The 21,628-nt window shown below is 37.6% G+C and overlaps 1 protein-coding gene across 6 annotated transcripts in view; it reads left to right on the plus strand.

The window, feature by feature from the left end:
* Positions 1-1,754: 1,754 nt before the first annotated feature.
* The window catches only part of LOC124872311 (astrotactin-2-like), a 513,868-nt gene continuing 493,994 nt past the window's right edge, over positions 1,755-21,628 (plus strand). For 4 of the 6 annotated variants that reach the window (XR_007039251.1, XR_007039252.1, XM_047372151.1 and 1 more), the window contains exon 1: positions 1,755-2,329. Coding sequence is in view for 4 of the 6 variants with exons in the window: in XM_047372151.1 (XP_047228107.1) it covers positions 1,921-2,329 (409 nt within the window). In the remaining 2 variants the exon portion in view is untranslated. The remainder of the gene's footprint in view (positions 2,330-21,628) is intronic. The other 2 variants (XM_047372149.1, XM_047372150.1) reach the window with 1 other exon arrangement.

Consider the following 21,628-nt stretch of genomic DNA (forward strand, 5'->3'; position numbering starts at 1 on the left):
GTTCCTCTAATAACAACTTATCAATGTTGGTACATTAATACCTCATAGCTTCTAATTGGGCGGAAGATTTGGGCATCCCCTACTTCTGCTGGCCACACACAACCAAAGACAAACCTCGTAGGCCATTCTCTAAAATACTCCCATTGACTGAACGTTCAAATAAGCCATAGAAAACTTGATCTGGGCTGTGCCGTCCTCGGCAGAAACCTTATCACTACAGTTTGAGTGATAAGTGGTAAAGAGCTCTTGAAAACAAATCGTAATCTTTACAGAGATGGGAAACTTACAAAAAATATTAATAATTAAAATATTAGTAATAAAGACAATTACAGTAATGTATGGTTTTATATTATGCCGTATACAATGAAAGGATGACTTTTGATTCCCAGGGTTTAGCAATACCACAACAAAATGCACTGTTGCAAATACAAAAATCTCTACATGCTCTTATTGCCAGTTGATGTCAGTGTCCAGGAGGCATTTAACTGTTTGAGCACCATGAACACACGACAATGAAGTGTGACATCATCAGGAGAAAAATGCAGTACAGGAAAGCATATCCACAAACATTCTATAGACAAGGCAATTCAGAACATTAAAAATGCTATTAGGGGATTAAATCAAAAACAAATGCTAGAAATATAGAGTGTGTTCAGATTGTGTCCTGCTTTCAAATCCTTGAGATTTTGTAAGATTATCTCATTTTTTATCTGGTAGGATTATAATTTCTGTCCAAAAAAAAAAAAACAAAAAAAAAATATACTAAGTACATGACCATCTTAGCTAATCTTAGCCATCTTAGCTAGGAATATGGAAATGTATTTTGTTGTGTGCATATAACATATATAAAGGAAGCAAGTGCATCTTGATACAATACCATGAAAAGTTATTTGCCTCTTACAGTTTCTTTCTATTTCTATTTGTTGTCACACCTAAATGTTTCTGACAATCCAGCAAATTCTAATGCCAGAGATAACCCGAGTCAATATAAAATAAATTTTCAACTTTTTTTGAGGTTCTTGTTCTTTTTAAAGGGAAAATGCTACCCAAACCAACATGAGCCCCTGTGAAACATCTGCCCCCATAAACATAATACCAGCCTGTGACAAACTTGATGACAATAAAAGCCATTAAGTATTTGAAGTAAATTGGAACAAGAGTTTTACATCAACGTGAAGCCAAACTGGATCACTCTTCTTTGCAGAAATATTTTAATTCAGCCACAATGGAAGGTTTTCATACTGATTAAGTTTATGACACAGCATCTCAATTGGATTAAAGTTCAGACTTGACTAGGCCATTCTTAAACATTCATTTTGTTTTCATTATTTCCTTATTTTAAGTCATTTAGAGGTGGACTTAAGTGCCTTGATTCAGATCACTGTCATTCTGCATAACCCAAGTTAGTTGCTAGAGCTTAAGGTCACAAACTGGATGTTGTTGGACATTCTCCTTCATCCTCCTGTTTAAGAGCAGACGTTTTTTTATATTGAAAGTATTAAATATTGATGTTACAGAAAAATGTTTTAAACCTCCACTCTGAAACCAAATGAGGGTGTATTTTCAGTCTGTAACTAGAATTAAATCTCCAGCAATAAACTGAATTGGAATTTAAACGATTTGTGGCGAAAATGAGGCCTAGTTAAGAACATGTTGACTAGCTGTTTAAAATAATAGTAACTCATAAAACTCGACAGATTTAATGCAATTCTTCAAGTCACATGTTTATTGGAGTGAAGTAAATATGTTCCCCTCAACAATAGCAGGAATGGATCTTGAGGAACCGAGAGTTGTCATTCTCACTACACCTGTGCTGCCGCCTCCTGGACGGACGCGACTGCTTTGCAGCGACTGTACTATAAGTGAACGGACAGCCTATGAGCCCCACTCAAAGCGAGAGAACCACACACAAGGAGCGGGATGGCGAGGATACCAGCGCTGCACATCCGCATCCTTCTCGTGGGTTTCTCCCTTACTGGGTGCCTGGCACTCCGGGGGAGCAAAGGTGAGACGTCGCCTGACGAGGAGCGGGACAGGGAGAGCGACGCGGAGACGCCGTGCGAGGTGAAAACCGTCACCGTGTCTACCCTGCCCGTGCTCCGGGAGAACGAGTTCAGCTTCACCGGCGGAGCCTCCGGGAGCGTGGTCGGAGCTGCTGCTGCTGCTGCTGTAGCAGGTGGTGCTGGTGGAGGGGGAACCGGAGGAGGAGGTGGAGCGGGGGGAGGAGGAGGCGAATCCCGGCTGCTGTTATTCGTTCGAACAGACCTACCTGGCCGAATTTCTGTAATGGATGATCTGGACAACACGGCTCTTCCCTACTTCACGCTCGGTAAGAACAGTTGTGGTACTCTGTTTGCCCTCCATGATGTGAGCCATGCTGCACATTTGAGAGCGGAAAGCCCTCCACAAAAAACAGACTTCATCATATAGTCCCAGGCATAATTTGCTGGAGCTTCTTTGTTTGATGTGCAACTAGAAATCCAGCAGTTGTCCTACCCCCTACTCAAAGTGTCTATTCCTAAAGTAAACTGATTTTGGTGTCATATTGTAGTGACACTTTGCACATCATTTTCTGATATCCCTCTTTCTTGGCTTATGCAGTTAAAAATGATTATAATTTAAAATGTAACACATTCCTTAATTCCTGTGCCCCAATGCAGCAGAGTAATTTGGCCCTGCAAATACATATGCTTGGCATTGTCTCTCACTCAGGTATATAATTTGCTGCACACACGACGTGCAAGATAAACTGAACAAACGGCTTTGCAAAAACTAAACTATAGCTGTCAGCAATTTAGTTTTTGAAGTCCTTGGGGAATCCCAGACATCAGATTTAGTGTGTGAACGCTGTTCACATCTCTAGATAGCTGAGTTAATAAGGGCAATGCAACGCTGATCTTTGACAGGTCATCTGAAGTTGTGCATGAAACCCAACTGCTCTAAAATTGTCTGAGGAATAGCATCTCTAATTGGATAATCGCAGAGTACATAATAGCAGAAAAGGGTCTTTGGCGTTTACTTTCTGAAGATATATTTGCTCTGCAAGAGTGGGCTGACTTTGCATGAAAACCAACATGAAAACTTTGCATGAAAACCAACCTTTGCGTTCTCTGATTTTACTTTTTAATTTAAATGCCAAAAATGCCATTTGGCAGATAAATATCCTCTTCTCTTTTCCCTTTGTACTTTGAGCCATGCATCTGCTTTTATGACTGTGCCTCAGTCCATCTACAGAGTTTGGGGAACGCTTGGAACCGAAAAAGTGAGAAACAACAGTTGCAGAATGTTGTGTTGTTCAATTTGCAGTCGTTTTGAGGTCACTTCCATGTAGAATAGAAGCCCGATCAAAACAAAGACATATGGAGGTCAGCAATATAGTTATTGAGAGATCATGACAATGTCTCATTACTACTTTTTTTATTGAACAGTGGTTTGCCATCATCCCCCCTTCTTTCATTGTTCCATGTTCACTGCTCTCAGTTTCATTCCCTCTGTCGAGCGAGTGAGCTGGCTGTGCGAAGCAAAGGCTGGCTGGCAGGCAGGCTTTCTGAAGGTTGGAGCATTAAGCTACTAAATCACTTTCTATTCTCATTAAGGACAGCCATTGACTGGTGAGAAAGGCCTCTCTGTCCTCCCAGTCAGCCAGCTAGCAAATTTGCTGCTTCACCCTTTCACTGGATGACTGCATGCTGTGGAGGGAGAGAAGAAGCTATAATGGACTTTAATAGTTTCACGTGTGTATTACATATTGAAGGCACAGCATGTGCTCAGTGTGTTCTTTGATGAAGTCTAGACACCATTTTATCTTTGTAAATAATTTATTGTAGTGTCCGAGGTGTTTTAAAAAATCCACAATAGTGTGCTTTGGTTTCACCAAGGCTTTTAAAACATTTTTATTGGGTGTATATAGAGACAGGCTTTTGATGGGATTGTGACATTTTTACCCTTTTATCTAATGTAGTTCTGTTCTGCAAGAAGAGGGCTCAAATTGTTAAATTATATTTTATTTATGCAATGTTTAATACCTCTTCCAGAACAAGTACGCTCTGTTCCTGCACTTTTGTTATTTTCTTTTTCTTTTGAATTGTTAAACACATTCTAAATGTGTGGGATTTTCAAACCCCATTCTCACATCTTGCGCTGTCATACAAATAGAGTACTGGCCACATTTATTGGCACCCCTAATAAAGATGTTTAGTTCAGTTTAGTTTATTTATTTGAATAAATGTACATTAATTTACATAAGTCAGTCTATTATATAAATGTACTGGATTAAAGATTACAACATTAAATCACATTCATATTAAGATATTAAAGAATTAACCAAACAAAATAAAAGTACATGTTCAATGTGCAACTGTCACTAATTTACATATGATCAGAGATTTGATTAGTTACTGACCACTGTTTTATGGATTTAGAGAATTACCTTAAGCATGTAATGCTCCTCACTTCTGTCAGGACAATAGATTATGAAGTGCCCTATAAAAGAGGGCCGACTGCCCAAAAGTACTTTTTCAACATATGAACTTACAGTATCCTTTAGGTAAAGCTCTTGTGGACCAATTTTTTGTTTTATTCTTGCAATAGTTGTGTAAAAAGCCTTAAAACAAGTAGATTTTTTTTATTTGATTACCAAAATTTTACACAAAAAAAAAATTTGAAAAATTCAACCTTTTAATTTAACTACATTTATTTAGCTAAGAAAAAAAAATACATATTACAAAATTGTTTCAACAAAGTCCGCACAGAATGATTGGTAAGCCTAACATCTTCCAAATACATTTGATTGAGGCATTTCTTTTGTATGTACTTTATTGTTTTCAAAATATACAATTTTCTTAATATTATATTTATTTTGTCTTTCAAAGGACATAGGTCGACATCTCCATAACAAGCATTAGGCACTGTACACATGCCTAGTATTTGCTTTAGAATGACGACAAAGCATAATATAAACATTTTCTTTCCTACCATCACAAATGTGGACTTGTGAAGTGTGCCAAACTCTACTGTGACATTAGCTGAAACTGTGTTACTGAGGTAAGAGTAGGATTAAGCTTCTCAGCAACAAACAGTTCAGGTAGTTTTGGCATGGAATGTGCAAAGAGGAATGGTAAAAGTTGTCTTGTGTGATTAGTGATTGTTGGATTTTACTAATGTTTTCTGTGTAAGAAATGATAAACTTATTAAGGCTTCATACACCTTTACCAGGTGTGTCAAAAAATGTGGAGGGTGGCGTATGCGTCATTATAAAACCAATCTCTCACAGTTTAGGTTAAATTACAAATACCTTATTTAATTTATTTATAATTTTTTCTTATTTTTGTTCTGATATTGTGTTTCTTGTGTTTGGTCTCACCTTTGCATTCTTTTTACTCAAACCAGTAAAAAATGCCAATCATTACAGCTTTTCTAATTGTTAACATTTTAGAGGTTCTTGTTCGCTCTTCTACATTTTGAATGTTGTAATTGACATAAAAAAAAATAGATGTTATTGCTGATATAATGCAACAAATGGACTATCTATCAGTCCATTTGTAATACAGAGTTAATTGTGTTTATTGTCAGGAGGCGGCTGGTTCCATAATCTCACTGATCAGTGGGCGAGAAATGGGGAACACCCCAACCATTCATACAAACACACTCATTCTAAATAACAGAATATCCAGTTAAGTTAACATGCATGTTTTTGGACAATGGAAGAAAATTGGAGTGGCTACCTGGAAAAATCCCAGAGCATGTGAATACCTAAAAGAAAGCTTGGGCTAAGGTTTGAACACAATTTAGAAAAACAGTGATATATTTATGATGGGTTTTTTTGTAACTGAAGTGAATTTAATTTGCATACAAATCAAACCATATTATTTGTATTTATTGTTGTAGTATACTCAAAACGCCCAAAACCCACTACACATAACTCAAACATTGCACTGCTTAGACATAAAGTTGGTCAGTTTTTTTTTTATTCCATTTTCTCCCCTCATATAGTTTAATGTTCACTAAATATTATATGGCACCACACTAAGTTTTTTTCTGAATTGGATTATATTACCAATCCCCCCAAACACTGTATATTGCTCTTTTAAAGCTGTTTTGATGCTTAGAGAAAGACGGAAAATCTATTATTGTAACAAAACAGAACACTGACAACATAGCACTTTTTGGTTCATGTATGATAATCTAAATTTAAAAAACAAGCTGTTGTAATAGGTTGTGGTTAACTGCAGATTTCCCGTGTTCTCACTGACTCTGATACCAAAGCACTAACTTGATTTCTTTCTACCCCATTAATTTACTTGAATCACACTCAAGGCCTTGTCCTCCTCAAATGCTTAAAGGACATTTTTGAGTTCAGTCAGTCAGTCAGTCAGTCAGTCAGTCATTTAATTCTGTCTCTGTTTGAGTTCTCAGTGGCATTATTGTTCAATCTAAAGTTTGGTCCAAAGCTCATACAACTTATTGAATTGGTTTTCAAATCAAATTTCTATTTGATTTTTGGTCTACCGAGACCAATAAAGTTTTGCATTAGGTTGCTAGCATCCATTGGTTTGAGCTAGAAGTAATCAGTCTGTCTTCTCATGTTAACAAAACTCACCAAATTACCCACAAAGAGGATTAGAATGCAAACCAAACTAATTACAATTTATTTACTACAAAAAATGATTGTAAGGTCCTCTGATCTTGTGTCAGTTGAATTAACTAAAAAAAGTGTGATTACCTTAAATCAAGTATTGATTAATGTGACCATAGCTCATTCTGTTTTGAAGGTGTGATGATATGTTTTGAAAATTATTTATTGACCAGCTGTTTTGTGGATGAAAATGTCATGTTGATGTCAGAGGTCTGAGGAGAATGGCAGACTGGTTTGCTCAAATAACCACTTACTGCAATCAAGGTATGCAAATATGTGATGGGGCTCTGTTATGACTTGGGCAAAAATGAAAGCCAATGCCGGTGTTGGCTTAGATGGTGTTTATTGAGCTCATCTTCGAGTAGAAAAAATGAAACAACTGTGCAACGTATTTACAATGGAAATCCAGGCAGGGAAAAAGAGAAAAAAACAGCAGTACCTTCATAGCAGCTCAGAGGGTCCATCACCTCCAGTGTGACCTGCAGCAAATCTTAACTCAGACTGACTCCATGTGGCACTGAGCGCATAAACAAAAATAACCCCTAAACCATTACTTCTAACTCAATTAGACTCTTCTCAAAGTAAATATACAAAACATAAATACAATGAAAAAGAAACATGTAACCAAATTACCAAAATATATACTCCATTTAATAAAACAAACTAAATTAATACAGTGTCCTGATGACGTCACCATTGCGTCGTCTAGTGACTCCCTTCCAGCGGCGTTCATCCGGAAATAGCTAAACTTGAATATCTGAACCGAAAAAATGTTTGACACTGAAAATTACAAACTTTAATGGATATAACAACTGAGGCAGGAACACTGTGTATGCACCCACGACGAACCGCGCCAGTACCAAAAGGTAACTTCTGTTGGATGTGCATATGTACAGGGGTTGTACAATGAAACTGAAAAACCTGTCATTTTAGTGTGGGAGGTTTCATGGATAAATTGGACCAGCTTGGTAGCCAGTCTTCATTGATTGCACATTGCACCAGTAAGAGCAGAGTGTGAAGGTTCAATTAGCAGGGTAAGAGTTCAGTTTTGCTCAAAATATTGAAATGCACACAACATTATGGGTGACATACCAGAGTTCAAAAGAGGACAAATTGATGGTGCACGTCTTGCTGGCGCATCTGTGACCAAGACAGCAAGTCTTTGTGATGTATCAAGAGTATCAGCATACCACCAAGAAGGACAAACCACATCCAACAGGATTAACTGTGGACGCAAGAGGAAGCTGTCTGAAAGGGATGTTCGGGTGCTAACCCGGATTGCATCCAAAAAACATAAAACCACGGCTGCCCAAATCACGGCAGAATTAAATGTGCACCTCAACTCCCCTGTTTCCACCAGAACTGTCCGTCGGGAGCTCCACAGGGTCAATATACACGGCTGGGCTGCTATAGCCAAACCTTTGGTCACTCATGCCAATGCCAAACGTCCGTTTCAATGGTGCAAGGAGCGCAAATCTTGGGCTGTGGACAATGTGAAACATGTATTGTTCTCTGATGAGTCCACCTTTACTGTTTTCCCCACATCCAGGAGAGTTACGGTGTGGAGAAGCCACACAGAAGCATACCACCCAGACTGTTACATGCCCAGAGTGAAGCATGGGGGTGGATCAGTGATGGTTTGGGCTGCCATATACTCGTGCTAGATGGGCGCGTCACTGCCAAGGACTACTAAACCATTCTTGAGGACCCTGTGCATCCAATGGTTCAAACATTGTATCCTGAAGGCGGTGCCGTGTATCAGGATGACAATGCACCAATACACACAGCAAGACTGGTGAAAGATTGGTTTGATGAACATGAAAGTGAAGTTGAACATCTCCCATGACCTGCACAGTCACCAGATCTAAATATTATTGAGCCACTTTTGGGATGTTTTGGAGCGAGTCAAGAAACGTTTTCCTGTATCACGTAGTGACCTGGCCTCTATCCTGCAAGAAGAATGGCTTAAAATCCCTCTGACCACTGTGCAGGACTTGTATATGTCAATTGACGCTGTATTGGCCGCAAAAGGAGGCCCTACACCATACTAATAAATTAGTCAGTCAGTCATTTTCTACCCCTTATTCCATAATGGGTCGTGGGGGAGCTGGTGCCTATCTCCAGCTGTCTATGGGCGAGAGGCGGGGTACACCCTGGACAGGTCTGTGTCTCTTAGCCACTCATCAAAATAAAAGAGGAAAGAGAACATGGCATTTAAGTGAGGCAGATGAGTGTTGATCCTAATATGTTAAGAAATGGCTACAAAAAATACCTACACTAGAGGCTTTGTGGCTGTAACAGGCATTAGTGATGCACGCCTCTGAGAGATCAAAGTCAACTAAGGCCCTGTTAACAAATCAACGATCTATTAAAAATGGGAGTTTTTTCCCCGTTTCTGTTAACACATCTACATGACTACATTTTAATTACAAACTCCATCCACACAACATTAGACGTGAGAATGGTGTAATTCTCAAGCAACGCCACTGGTAGGCATTATGTTCTTTGAAATTTAAACTTAACATGCGCAAACACTTCCTGCTTAGAAAACGTGACCCATTTGTCGGAAAACCGTTGTTAGATTCGAAGGAGTCAGTAGCACAAGTAATTTTACTGCAATCCACCATTGTTATTGTTGATATCTTCATCTTCTGTGGGTTTTCAACTGGTTGGCAGCTGTGATATTGTGCATCTGCGCATTAATTTCTAATAATTTCAGTCATACTGTACATGAGCCAGGGCTTCCCCATAAGAAACATAAACTTTTTCCCATCTACATGACAACGGAGACCAGAACATTTTCGAACCATTACACTCTGGCAAGCCTTTTCCAGTTGTGCCATTTTCAGTTGTTGTGTAAGCGAACAGTAGAAACGCAACTAAGCTTTCCTGTTTTAACTAGAAAACTATTTCATATATGCAGGGCATAAATGCACCCCATTTAGTTGAATTTTAAAATGTAGACTGTGTGCTGCATTATCCTACCTCCATACAGAACCTAGACTTTGACCCTTAAAAAATCTGTTTCTTCAAAAATAAATTTTTATATAAATTTTACATATGTGTATAATCCACAATAACTATATTCCTGTCTTTTTCCACAGTCAGCTGCTCTCAGATGTTCGATTGTTTTGTCAAACCAGCGTCAGAGGTTATTGGGAAAAGGGGGAAAAGGACCACAAGTCTCCTTACCTCTCTTGCCTGCCTGCTCAGCTTTGATTTATTACCAAAGTGTCACAAAGAATTGATGGGTAGAAAGGGCAGTGTCCAGATGGAGGTGTACAGCATACTTCTCCTCTTTCTTTCAGGTTTTCTTAACTTAGTTCTTATTTTATATGTGAACCAACATTGACAGATATCTGTTTAACCATTAAATACCTAACCTTAATACTGTAAATATCCTTATTCTTGAAAATGTGCAGTAGATTCCCTGCATTTTTTCCTTGCCAGAGTTTTCTGAATAGTTTACCATCTCATGCCCTGTTTTTTAATCAGGACATTAATGGACTTTTATGAAAGATGTGTGTAAAATGTGTTATTAATTGCAGTTTAGACAATAATGCAATAAGATATTTATGTTCTGCTATGCCTTCTGACTCTGGATGACTTTCTTCTTTCATTTTAAGTGATGCCATGGGACTGGGTAAAAAAAATCAATACCTTTTGGCAACATGGCCAACTCTGTAAGCGCCTCATTAGAAGTTCACCTTCTTGAAAACCTTCAGGCACTTAATGGAAGATCGAAAACATTCACATCTTTTGTTCTTTGTCGCCTCTGTCCATCGTATTGACGACATCTTTATGTTTTCTCCACATATATTTCATGCATCTTAACAAATTCTGGCATGTCAAGGGAGCAATTCACAAACTCTTTCCACTGTGCCTTGGTGCAGGGCTGTGCAGAGACCACTAAAGAGGCAGGTACTCAAAGTAAAATAAGGGCACATATTACCAGATTGTAGAGCAGAATATTAGCAAGAATCTCACGCAGCATTTGCAGTTCAATGTACAATGATGTACTATGAAATAGTAAACATTGAAATATACAGTTGAATCAAATCTAGAGAAAACTATAATATAGAACACAACACTATGCATATGTGTACTGAATATTTTATTGTGACCAGAACTTCACTCTGCTGGAATTTATTCATCATAGGGAAGTATTGAGATATTCAAACCTGTATGTGACCAAAATATGTAAATTAGAGACCTAGACCACCAAACTTTGTTTTTACACAACTATTTTGTCAGTCAGTCATTCATTTTCTACCACTTATTCCATAGTGGGTCACGGAGGAGCTGGTGCCTATTTCCATCAGTCTATGGGCGAGAGACAGGGTACACCCTGGATAGGTTGCCAGTCCATCGCAGGGCAACACACATACAACCATGCACACACTCATTCATACACCTAAAGGCAATTTAGAGTGCCCAATTAACCTAACAGGCATGTCTTTGGACTGTGGGAGGAAGCCGGAGTACCCGGTGAGAACCCACGCATGCACAGGGAGAACATGCAAACTCCATGCAGAAAGACCCCAGCTGGGAATCAAACCCAGGACCTTCTTGCTGCAAGGCAACAGTGCTACCAACTGCGCCACCGTGCAGCCCACAACTACTTTGTTAAAAATATAAACAGAGGGGCACAATACAACCTTTTTGTGTACTGTAATAAAGGCCCTAATGATAAATAAAGCAGCCTGGATGTTCTGTGTGTGTAGGTGAAGATGGTTCCTTCAGAACAGCACAGTTGCATCAAACGTTAGTATGGACCTGCAGACAATAAAATGAAAATGATTTGTAGACACATATTACCCTAGTGTTACATGTCACCATGAGAATACAAAAAGCCTATTGACACTGCTAACTGATCACTAAGCTTTGAGTTAAAACTCCTATTTCTGTGGGTTTGTGTTTTTTGATTTCTTATACACATTTTGTTCTTTCTATCTTGTTTTGTTTTTCTTTCTCAGTGTATTCTCTCTTTTTCCTCATTGTCTCAACTTCCCTGTGTTGCTTGTAGCTCAGTGTCTCTTGTTATTTCTGTCTCCATCTCATCATATCTATCACTTTCTTTCTAGAGGCAAGACATTAGCCATCAATAATTCTAGATTTAACTACAGTACATATTTAAATCACTATTAGTTCTTAAACTGGTAGCTAGTAAAATTCAACATAAGTGCGCTACCCAACAGTTATATAAAATAAGTATTTAGTAATTAGTATTTTTGTTCTTACCTGTTGTACTCTTTCTAACCCAGTTGGTTAACAATCCTCTACCTTGGCCTGCTTCAAGTAGGTCCTTGTTTGTTTGCTTCAGACTTCTTTCTTTACAAGGCTTCTTTGAAACAAAAAAAAAACTGCTATGAAGATAATCTAAAAATATTTTAATATGCACTACCCATTTTTTTCTCCTTGTAGTTAAACAAAATGTATTATTCAGTCAATAGCATAGTATAACAGAAGTCATTGGAGAGAAAGTGAGACATTGAGGACCTCTGCAGCCTGTATTATAAAGATTTTTGTTTTAGAGTCTGGGTCGTGTCCTTTTTACTAATCACACAATTCCACTGGACAGGAGTGCTGTGATTTGTCATACTTTATCTATCCAGAAATATTATACATCAGGAATAATGTGAGGAATCCAATGTTTTATTTCAAAATTAACAGCCTACTTACAGCTATTTTTATTTTTCAGTCCAAATAATTAAAAGCCAACTCTAGACTGCTGCTGAGGGTCAGATCATTCAAACTTATACACTTTTACACAGTTTCACAAAATCAGGTAGTACAGCTTTAATATATAAATGTATTCAGAGACACAGACATACATTATTTATTCAGTGTACTGACAAGACAAGAAGTTTAAAATTTGCCCACTTGTTTGTAATCAAGTTTCTAGAAATGACTCATAAATGTCTTGAAAGTATGAAAAAAGTGAACATATTTTTTAAAGTCATCTTGTTAAACTAAAACATAAGAACCTACATTATTAGCTGAGAGAAATTTTGAAAGAGAAATGTAATATAATTACATAATGCTAGTGACAGGCTATTTACTTCATTCTAACCTCTAAAACAGCTGTCTCTTGAAATAGCTGAAAGTTCAAAATTGCAAAGGGGCAAAATGAGCCAATGCCTGGGATGATACAATAGTTGACAGTAAAAACTAAAGGAGTTGGACATTTTAAATCAATTCTCGGCTACTGGTGGTGGCATTGGTTGATTGGAATCCTGACCAAAGTAGTGTTTATATTCATGTCTTTAACTTTGTACAAAGGCAGCAAAGTAACAAATTGACCAAATATTTGACTGGTGTTCATCAGTGCATGGCTTGTCCAGCTTCTCAGGCCCCCTAGCCTGCTATACTTTGTCGATCAGAAATACCTTTCATTACAGGGGCATATGTAGACTCATGGTGAAATGAAAGTGCATGTATATAAACCCCACATAAAAGATTTCACTCTGCATCTTTATTCACTAAACAAAGATGAACCTTGAATGAAAAAGAAACTGAAAAACTTAGCACATCAATTTAACCTTTACATACCCCCACTACCCCATGACAGCATATATCATCTTCATGTATCAACTTATTGTTATGATTAAGTCATGATAGTTATTACATTATTGACACATTAACCTGGGTTTGTGGATGACTGACTTGTGGTTAAAAAAAAGATCAGCCTTTACCAATGAAAGTGTCAAGGCATAGCAAGTTATAGCCACTACAAATAATAAAAAAAAGTATAGTTATAAGGTGTTACCTATAGAAGATCAAATAATCTGTTATTTGTAATGTTTTACCAGAGCATTTACCAAAGTTGTACTTATATGATGTTTTGTTTTAGATTAGTAAAAATGCATTTAATTGGCAAATAAATTATGTTCTTATTCATTGTGAGAGTAGTTGATGTAATTTAAGGTATTGAAAAGCTGAATGATCTATGGTGGGTGACCGATGCAGGCTTGAGTCCTTTGTGGATTCTATATTTCAGAAAGCTTTATTTTTACCACCAGAGTCTCCAGTCTTGCTGTGTGCCACTGGTGGATAACTTTGATCTGAAGATAATCATTTGATCATTACCACAGCAGAGAGGCACACTGTGGTTGTCTTTGACAGGATAAACAAAGAACTTCATGTAAATGCCTTTAATGAATGCACAAGCCCCTTCTTTTCCTTTTTATTTGTGTGATTTATGCAAGCCAACACAAGGCACATTTGCCTCTGATTTTTAACAAAAACAAGATAAATAAAAAATAAATGCTGACAAAAGACTGTAGGACAACACACCAACCCCCCAGTTATCCAATATTGATTTTTTTGTCTGTCTATAAATTAACTTTGATTATTTTCTCTACTTCTTCCAATCAGACATTCTTTTTAGCCCAGTCTGGGTGAGCCTACATGAACGGTTTATCTTTATAAACCCAGACTTGTATCAAAGAATATCCTGAAAAGTGTATCTCACAGGAGTATGCTACAAGCTGATCGCCTAAAGATTCATGGACTTTTTACTTGTATACTGTAAAAAGGGCTTTTTAGGCTGTGCGCTGAATGCATAAGGTGACACTGATTTATAAAAGCAATTCCATTTAGTTACTCTTTTTGCTCTTTGGGTTCCTTTGGTGTGTCCCTGCCACATAATAGCAGGCCCCATGTGACAACAACTGTGCAATGTATTTGCCTTCTTTGCAAAATACTTTGTATAATGCAAGCTAGACAATGGGGACACAGGAACATTGCATGAAAAATATATCAAGCTATGCTTAATACTTTCAAACCAAGATGGATATTCAGTTGGGTTGAATGTTTTAGTGTTTCTTTGTTTTAAAATTTCTGTATGCCCTCTTCAACCAAAATTAAATTGTTTTAGTCCTTAATTGAACTGAAAAAATATTTCACAATGGCCCAATGTTAACTGTTCATGTCTGTTCGATGCAGGATTTTAACTGGGCAATTTGCTGACCAAAAAAAAATAAAATTTGAAAACTTCATGATGAACATACAATGTGTATTTAACCAGTTTGTTGAAACGCAGTTTGCTGTTAATACAGCTTTGCACATCTAGAGACTGAAATGTTGTCCATTTTTCTTTGAAGACAAATACCTTAAGCTCCGACAGATAAGATAGTGTGTGTAAAAATAAACTTGCCGTAGTTTCTCAATTTGATTCAGATCAAAGTCATTCAATCACATGAATATGTTTTGATCTAAATGATCAATGTTGGAATGAATGGAAGCTTAACCTCAGCCCCAGTCTGAAGTCTGAAGTCTATTGCAGTCTGTAACAGATTGTAAGGATTATGAGCATTGATTAATTAATATTTATCAAAAATTATAATTAAAAATCCAATTCAGGAAAATAAATTCTTAACCAGAAATCATTATGTACGAACAGAAATCAGAGATGTCCTCTGGTGTTGTCACTATGGGCTCAAAGCCCTTAATAATTACAATTAGTAAATGCTCATTAATAATCGCTAATTATTACCCAAAATCACAAAATGTCACTGTTTAATCAACCACTTCACCGAAGGTAAAGGAACTTCGACCTTATTTTGACAGATAAATCATTCTTGCATGAAGTAAACACAAACGCTGCTCTTAAATATATATAAATGAAGATTTATTGAAGTCATGTAATTCTGATATACCACCATTCTGGTCCAAAAACCTTCACCTAACTAACAAGCACCATTCTACACAAAATAAAAATGACTACCTAACAATAATATTAAAAGAAAATATATGCACATTGAGTGTCTATGAAGATCAAACCAACAGTTTTATAGACAAAATGTGCAATTTGGGTTAATTTGGAAAGAGAAGCCCTCCTGGTGTGCTGATGTCTCGATTGCGGCGATCAGCTGGTAAACTGTGTTCTGTGCCCTTAGTTATTAGCAGCTGATTGTCCTGAATCTCGAACAGAGTCATAAAACTCTGAGGCGGGAACTCAGTGGAAAAACTCCAGTAATAAAACTGGAACAAAGGAGGGGTCAGGCGAGGCCCAGACCGCAGCTGCTCTGAATGGAAAACTTTAAAAGTCCAACTTCTAACTCCTGGCTGATTTGGGATCAGCCGGACAAAAACATGAACACGCACCATGCACCGCAAATCAAACACAGCTCAACATAAAACCCTACAATCAGTATTGCATCCAACAAGTTGATACCTTGGATTAACTACTGTTGATTCTAAATCACCTTACATGCCTCACCCTGCCCAGACCTCTAAATGCACCTATCCAATTTAATATAAAAAAAACAAAACAAAATTACTTTGACGTTGATTTCTTCTCCATCGGTTGAGGATGGGTCAGGTCTGAAGAAAAATGAGGGGGGGTGGGATCCCGTGTCCATGATCAAATCAAAAAAGAAAAAAAACAGTAAACTTCTCATCCCTCCAAGAGGGGAAAATATGAAGAACCTTTTGGTCAACTGAATCAACAAGGAGGAAACTCATCTCCTTGGAAATAAAACCTCTGTGGGTTTTCACCTGCCCCGGGTGTCGGCGGGGTCTTTGGTCAGTTTATATGATTCTTCTGACCTTCTTGTAGCAGACATATTTCCAGCTTTCAAGCTCTCCCGGGAAAGGCCGTGTGGAGAAAAAAAGTTTGCCTGCAAGCTTTTCTCTCTTCAGATATGTGCCTGCGATGCTTCGTCCTGTGAGACATGATGGAAATGGCAACAAAGGTTTATTTTCCGCGGGTTTTATAATCCCGAGTGACGTCAGAGCTGCAACATCTGTTGAGCTGCGCATGCCGAACTGCCTGACCAAAATGGATGACCCCAACAAGATTTTCTTCCATGTTTGTTTCGTATTCAGCTCTATCCTTCTCCCTGTCCTGCAAAAGAAACATAACCACTGCATGATGCTGCCACCACTATGTTTCATGGCACGTATTGTATGTTTAGCATGTTAGTTTTCTGGCAAACAAAGCATTTTGTATGTAGGCCAAAGTTACAATTTGATCTTCTCTGTCCAGAGCACCTTCTTCCACACGTCCTTTGCATTGCTTGATTGCTTGTACCAAAGTGCAGAGGGGACATCTTTTTATTCCACAATAATGCTATTCTTCCATAAAGGCCAGATTTGTGAAGGGCTCAACTGTTGTACTGTCAACAGTTTTTTTGCCTGAGCTGTTTTTCAACAAGGTTGTTCAATGGATATAAGTACCTTTACAAGGCAAAGCAATATCCATCTGGTCTGAAAAGGTAATAAATCAGCATTTGTTTTTCAACATTTTCAAACGAAAGAAGACCTATTTGATTCTGCTTCCTGTGTATTTGGAATATCTCTTGTATGTTTCAACGGGCTTGAAACACAAATACAAATGAGAACAAATTAGTTGGAGCTACTCCTGAATGACAAACACAATCACAATAAACATTAGCAAAGACAAAAGCTTGGAAAGCAGGCAGTGACTCTGTGCCATTTTAATACATATTCAATTTTAGTGGATCAATGGCTTAGTCAGTTATTTAGTCATTTAGCTTTGTGTATAAAATTGATGCTGTTCTCATTTGGGTTTCTGGTTGGAAACTGCAATATTGCTTAGAATATCAATCCTGTGAGTATGCTGTCAATGGGCACAACAGCAGGTTAAATTTCCTTTGCCCAGGCAGTGCTTTCACTTGTGTGGAAGTTTTAACCTATCTTACTGTAGCTGAAATGGAAATGTGGCATACCTCCTGCTGATCACCGGCAAGACAGCTGCAGGCTGCTCTGTTGAAAAGTACTTTGTGACATATGACAAAGCTACTTTTGCCCACCGCTAGTAAAGACCTCTGTAGTAGAGTAAAAGTAAAAATTTGACTTAGTCTGTTGAAAAATAGTTTTTTTTGTTTGCAATACATTTAATATTTAGGTTTTACAGCTACAAGAAAATAAAAATTTTAACATCAAGGACCTTTTATTGATTATTGTACTGAACATGCATGTATTTATAATTTCATGATCTTTCTTTCTAATTTAACATTGGCCAGTGATGTTGTCTAGCAAAAACTACACAGAAAAAAGCAGAAATGGAGAGGATCAAATTAATTCTTTTATCTAAATGACGTTTTCATTCCATTCTTTTGTCCATCGTGGGTGGCAGGCTTACTTAAATTGCAATATGCCAGACATTGCCACTCTATGCTCTCTTCTCTTGCTCTCGGTGGAAGAAACACGCATTTTCTCTCCCTCCCTCCCTGCTGATCCCTGCTTCTGCTTTTGTCTGTATTTTTCTCAGAGCCTCGCTTTACATATCCTCCAAACTTGTAAATTATGGATTTGGTCAGCTGGACTCTCAACGTAATTGGTCAAATTTTTTTTTTCCTATGGGAAGACAGGGTAAAGGAGACCCTCTTGTCCAGGTGGGACGTTCTTCTCTAGAAACACAATGGATTCTTGGCAGCAGTGGAAGATTGTGTGCCTGACTATAGTGTCGGTCGCGGACGTAGAAAATGTGCACATATTTGGACTTTGATAACAGGATTTCTGCTTTTTGGAGTTGGTGGTTACCTGGCTCATCGAGTGATTCGCAAAACGTGGGCGGCTGTTCAAAGCATTCCAAAGCTGCCTGCGATGTTGGATGGAGTCTGTAGAGCGATCAACACTCAGACTGAAATGGTAAGAGAGCAGAATCGCAAGCTGGACACGGTTCTTGAACAGAATCGCAGCCTGGCAGCGGTTGTACTCAGAGGTTAAAGGATATAATCTTGGAGAAGCTGTACGCTCCAGATCTGCGGAAAACACCAGAAATTTGGCTATTTGGATTCGCAATTGAAACATACCAGTAAAACTCTTAAGGTGGTTGGAAATTCACAACTGCCTGAACCACAACATTTATTGTTTTTCTAAATCTGGCTCCCAAATGTGGCCATGGCAACTTATGCCAACCGGTTATCGACAAAATATCTCCTGGATGTTATATAAACACGATGCTCTTCCCCAGCACTCCCCTACCAGCTGTGTGCTGATAAGACTATGCGGCCGATTGATAAAACTTCCACCTCTCTTCTCCAGGACAATGGTGCTTCTATCAGTGTTGACAGTGTAATTCTTGCAAACACACTCAGACTTATATATTCGCACCCTCAAGATTCCAATGTACCCTTGCTGAGTCTTTACTTATGTGTGTGTTGCTTACCCCTGCTGAGGTTTTTTTGTACTGTATGATTTTTTCTCTCCTATCTTACTTTACCTAAATGTGTGATTTCATTACTTTTCATAGATTTTACCAGCAAAAACCAAACATTATTAGTAACTTGGACTTTAGCTACTCTTACACCAATGAGCCAGCTTTCTTAATTAGATTACTTAGTTCAACTTTAGCACCATGAAAAGCAATATATTATTAGCACCTGAAAATGTGGATTAAAGCTTTTTTGTACCAGGGACTCAGCTTCACTAGTTAGTATTCAGTGGAATGATGAGACTTCTTAGCACAAGATGCTTTCCCCTACATAGAGGACTTAATGATATAATTACCTCTTTAGAAAGATTGGTTTAGAACCAGCTCTTACCAGTAAAACCCAAAGGATTATTAATGTTATCTGTATCATTGTAATATTGACCATAGATTTTTAGATTTCTCCGAAGGATTCATTGATTTTTAGGTTTCTTAGCATTTGATTTGTTTTTCTGTGTTCTTTGTGATTGTATTGTAATTGTATGTACAGCGCTTTGAGTGTTTCATTACTGAAAACCGCTATATAAATAAACTTACCTTACCTTACCTATAATCCAGATCAATAGGAAATAATTTAAATGTGAGACTCTCTGTCCGACTTTGAAATAAAGCAGGGTTTACACAATGTCTTGCTCAGTGTAATTTACTTACACTTATACATTTGACTTTAGATAGCACAGAAAGCCTTTAAATGTGTTCCTGCTGGTTTGATTTGCACAACAGCCGTAGGGGAACAAACCTGCTTGTCCTTGCGTATCGTATTTTTCACAAGTCTTTACAGTTGGAGCACTTGTGCAAATATCTGGAAGCTTTAAGAGGATGCAAAATGCAATTGAACTCACAATTTATCTTAAATGTTTTACTAATACTGGTTCCCTGTTTTATGCTGCCAAACATTTTATTGTGCTTTCTGGCTCCGTTGCAAACTGCTTTTCAAATTCTCTTCTTTGAAATCAGTATTTGTTTAGCCACATTTCGACTAGCAAACAAGTAAGAAATATGTTGAAGATTTTTCCCCATCATCAGTATAATGTTGTTCTTTTATCATTCGTTTTTTTTTTTTTTTTTTTTTACATAGTTTCATTAGTGCCTGTAGTCTAAGGCCCTGTTTACACACCAACGGGATTGCTTTTTCATTTCTGTTAGCACATCTATATGAAAACATTTAAATTTCAATCTCTGTGCACACAAGTAAAAGCATAAAAACTGTGTAATTCCCCTGTCACGCCACTAGTGGGCAGTATGTTCTTTAGAACTCAACAACATGCACAAACATTTCTTGCCTAAAAAAGGGGTAAAAAATGAGCACTTTGTTAAAGAACAGTCATTAGATTAAAGCGTTAGCAGCACAAACAGCACCCTGAAATCCCTGTTGTTGATTTGTTCTTCTGTGTGTTTTAAATGGATTGGCATCTGTTATATTGTGCGCGTGTGCATTAATTTCTACTGATTGCAGTCACACATGTGCCAGGGCTTCCCCTTAGAGAAAAATTCCAATTTTCCTGTCTACACAAAAAGAGACAGGGACGTTTTCACAGCGTTACACTTTGAACCCGTTTTCAAATCGTGTCGTTTTTAGACAAAACGCATGCCATGTATGGTATGTATGTAAGTGATCAGTAACAAAACTGTTGCATTTTCACCATAAAACATTGTCATGTAAACATGGCTTCATATAAAAGTTTGCCTCACACTGAAAACCTTAAAACTTTTAGTGTTACCGTAAAGATTATATTGATATTTTTCTCAAGAGGAACCATAATCAGATTGCTGGAGAAACTAGGGTTATTAAATCTTGATGTTCAACTCTACTTTGGAAATGACAAAACATGCACTCAATATAATTCACAGAGCATCACTTACATTGGTCTTAACTTTTTCTGCAAGTTAGGGTGCATCTTTACCAGTGACTGTGGTGTATTTAGAGAAGCAGTTATAATCACAATGTACAAATATAACCTAGTAAGTATAATCAAGCCTAGTAAGGCCTGCCCATGCTTGCAAGCACCCGAATACTGTTCATCCTTCCTATTAATTTATGTGTGATGGTTAAATTTCGGTCTTAAGACACACGACTAAAAGAAAAGAAAGAGACGTTAGTATGACTCAAAAGTCCTCCAAAAATGTGACTCATATTTTCAGTGTCTCGGTTATTTTTAAAATCATCTTATTCTTTACCTCCAAAGCAGTAGCTCAAGGGTAAAGGATAATTTAAGATATATTGTTTTTAGTTTTGCTTTTAAAATGTAGTTATTTTTTTACTTTAAAACACTATACAGAAAGTGTTTTAAAATTATTTTAAATAATCCACTTAATAGAATTTTAAAATCACATAACTTCAATAGAAGCCTTATGTTGGAAATATTGCGAGCTGGTTGTGTGATTCAGAAGGGAGAAGAAGAGTCATTGTTCATATAAGCTGTCCTCAATGATGTTTAAGACCCATAACATTTAAAACCCCCCAGAACATCCAACCGGCTCTACACACCTCACAAGATCCCCAGAGGTCTTACAAAAGATTCCAAACCCTTTATCTAAGCGGGCATGTTTGTACCTATTTGCATTCTCTCCAAGTGATACAGTCTCTGAGATTTCCTCCCAGATAAACGATACCTAGTGAATCCTCCCCTCAACAGATTTTAGGGGGTGTCTCTCATTTTTACGTCCTCCATCATGCACAACAGTTGGAGTTCCTGGTGGCAATGCTTTTATCTGCAAACGGACACATTTTGGCATAAATAGAATCTTGTAGTCGCTACTTTGAATTGTATGAACCTATTAATTCAAAAAAAAAAAAAAAGGTAAGATGATGT

Source organism: Girardinichthys multiradiatus, chromosome 8, assembly GCF_021462225.1.
Source record: "Girardinichthys multiradiatus isolate DD_20200921_A chromosome 8, DD_fGirMul_XY1, whole genome shotgun sequence".
Taxonomy (NCBI): domain Eukaryota; kingdom Metazoa; phylum Chordata; class Actinopteri; order Cyprinodontiformes; family Goodeidae; genus Girardinichthys; species Girardinichthys multiradiatus.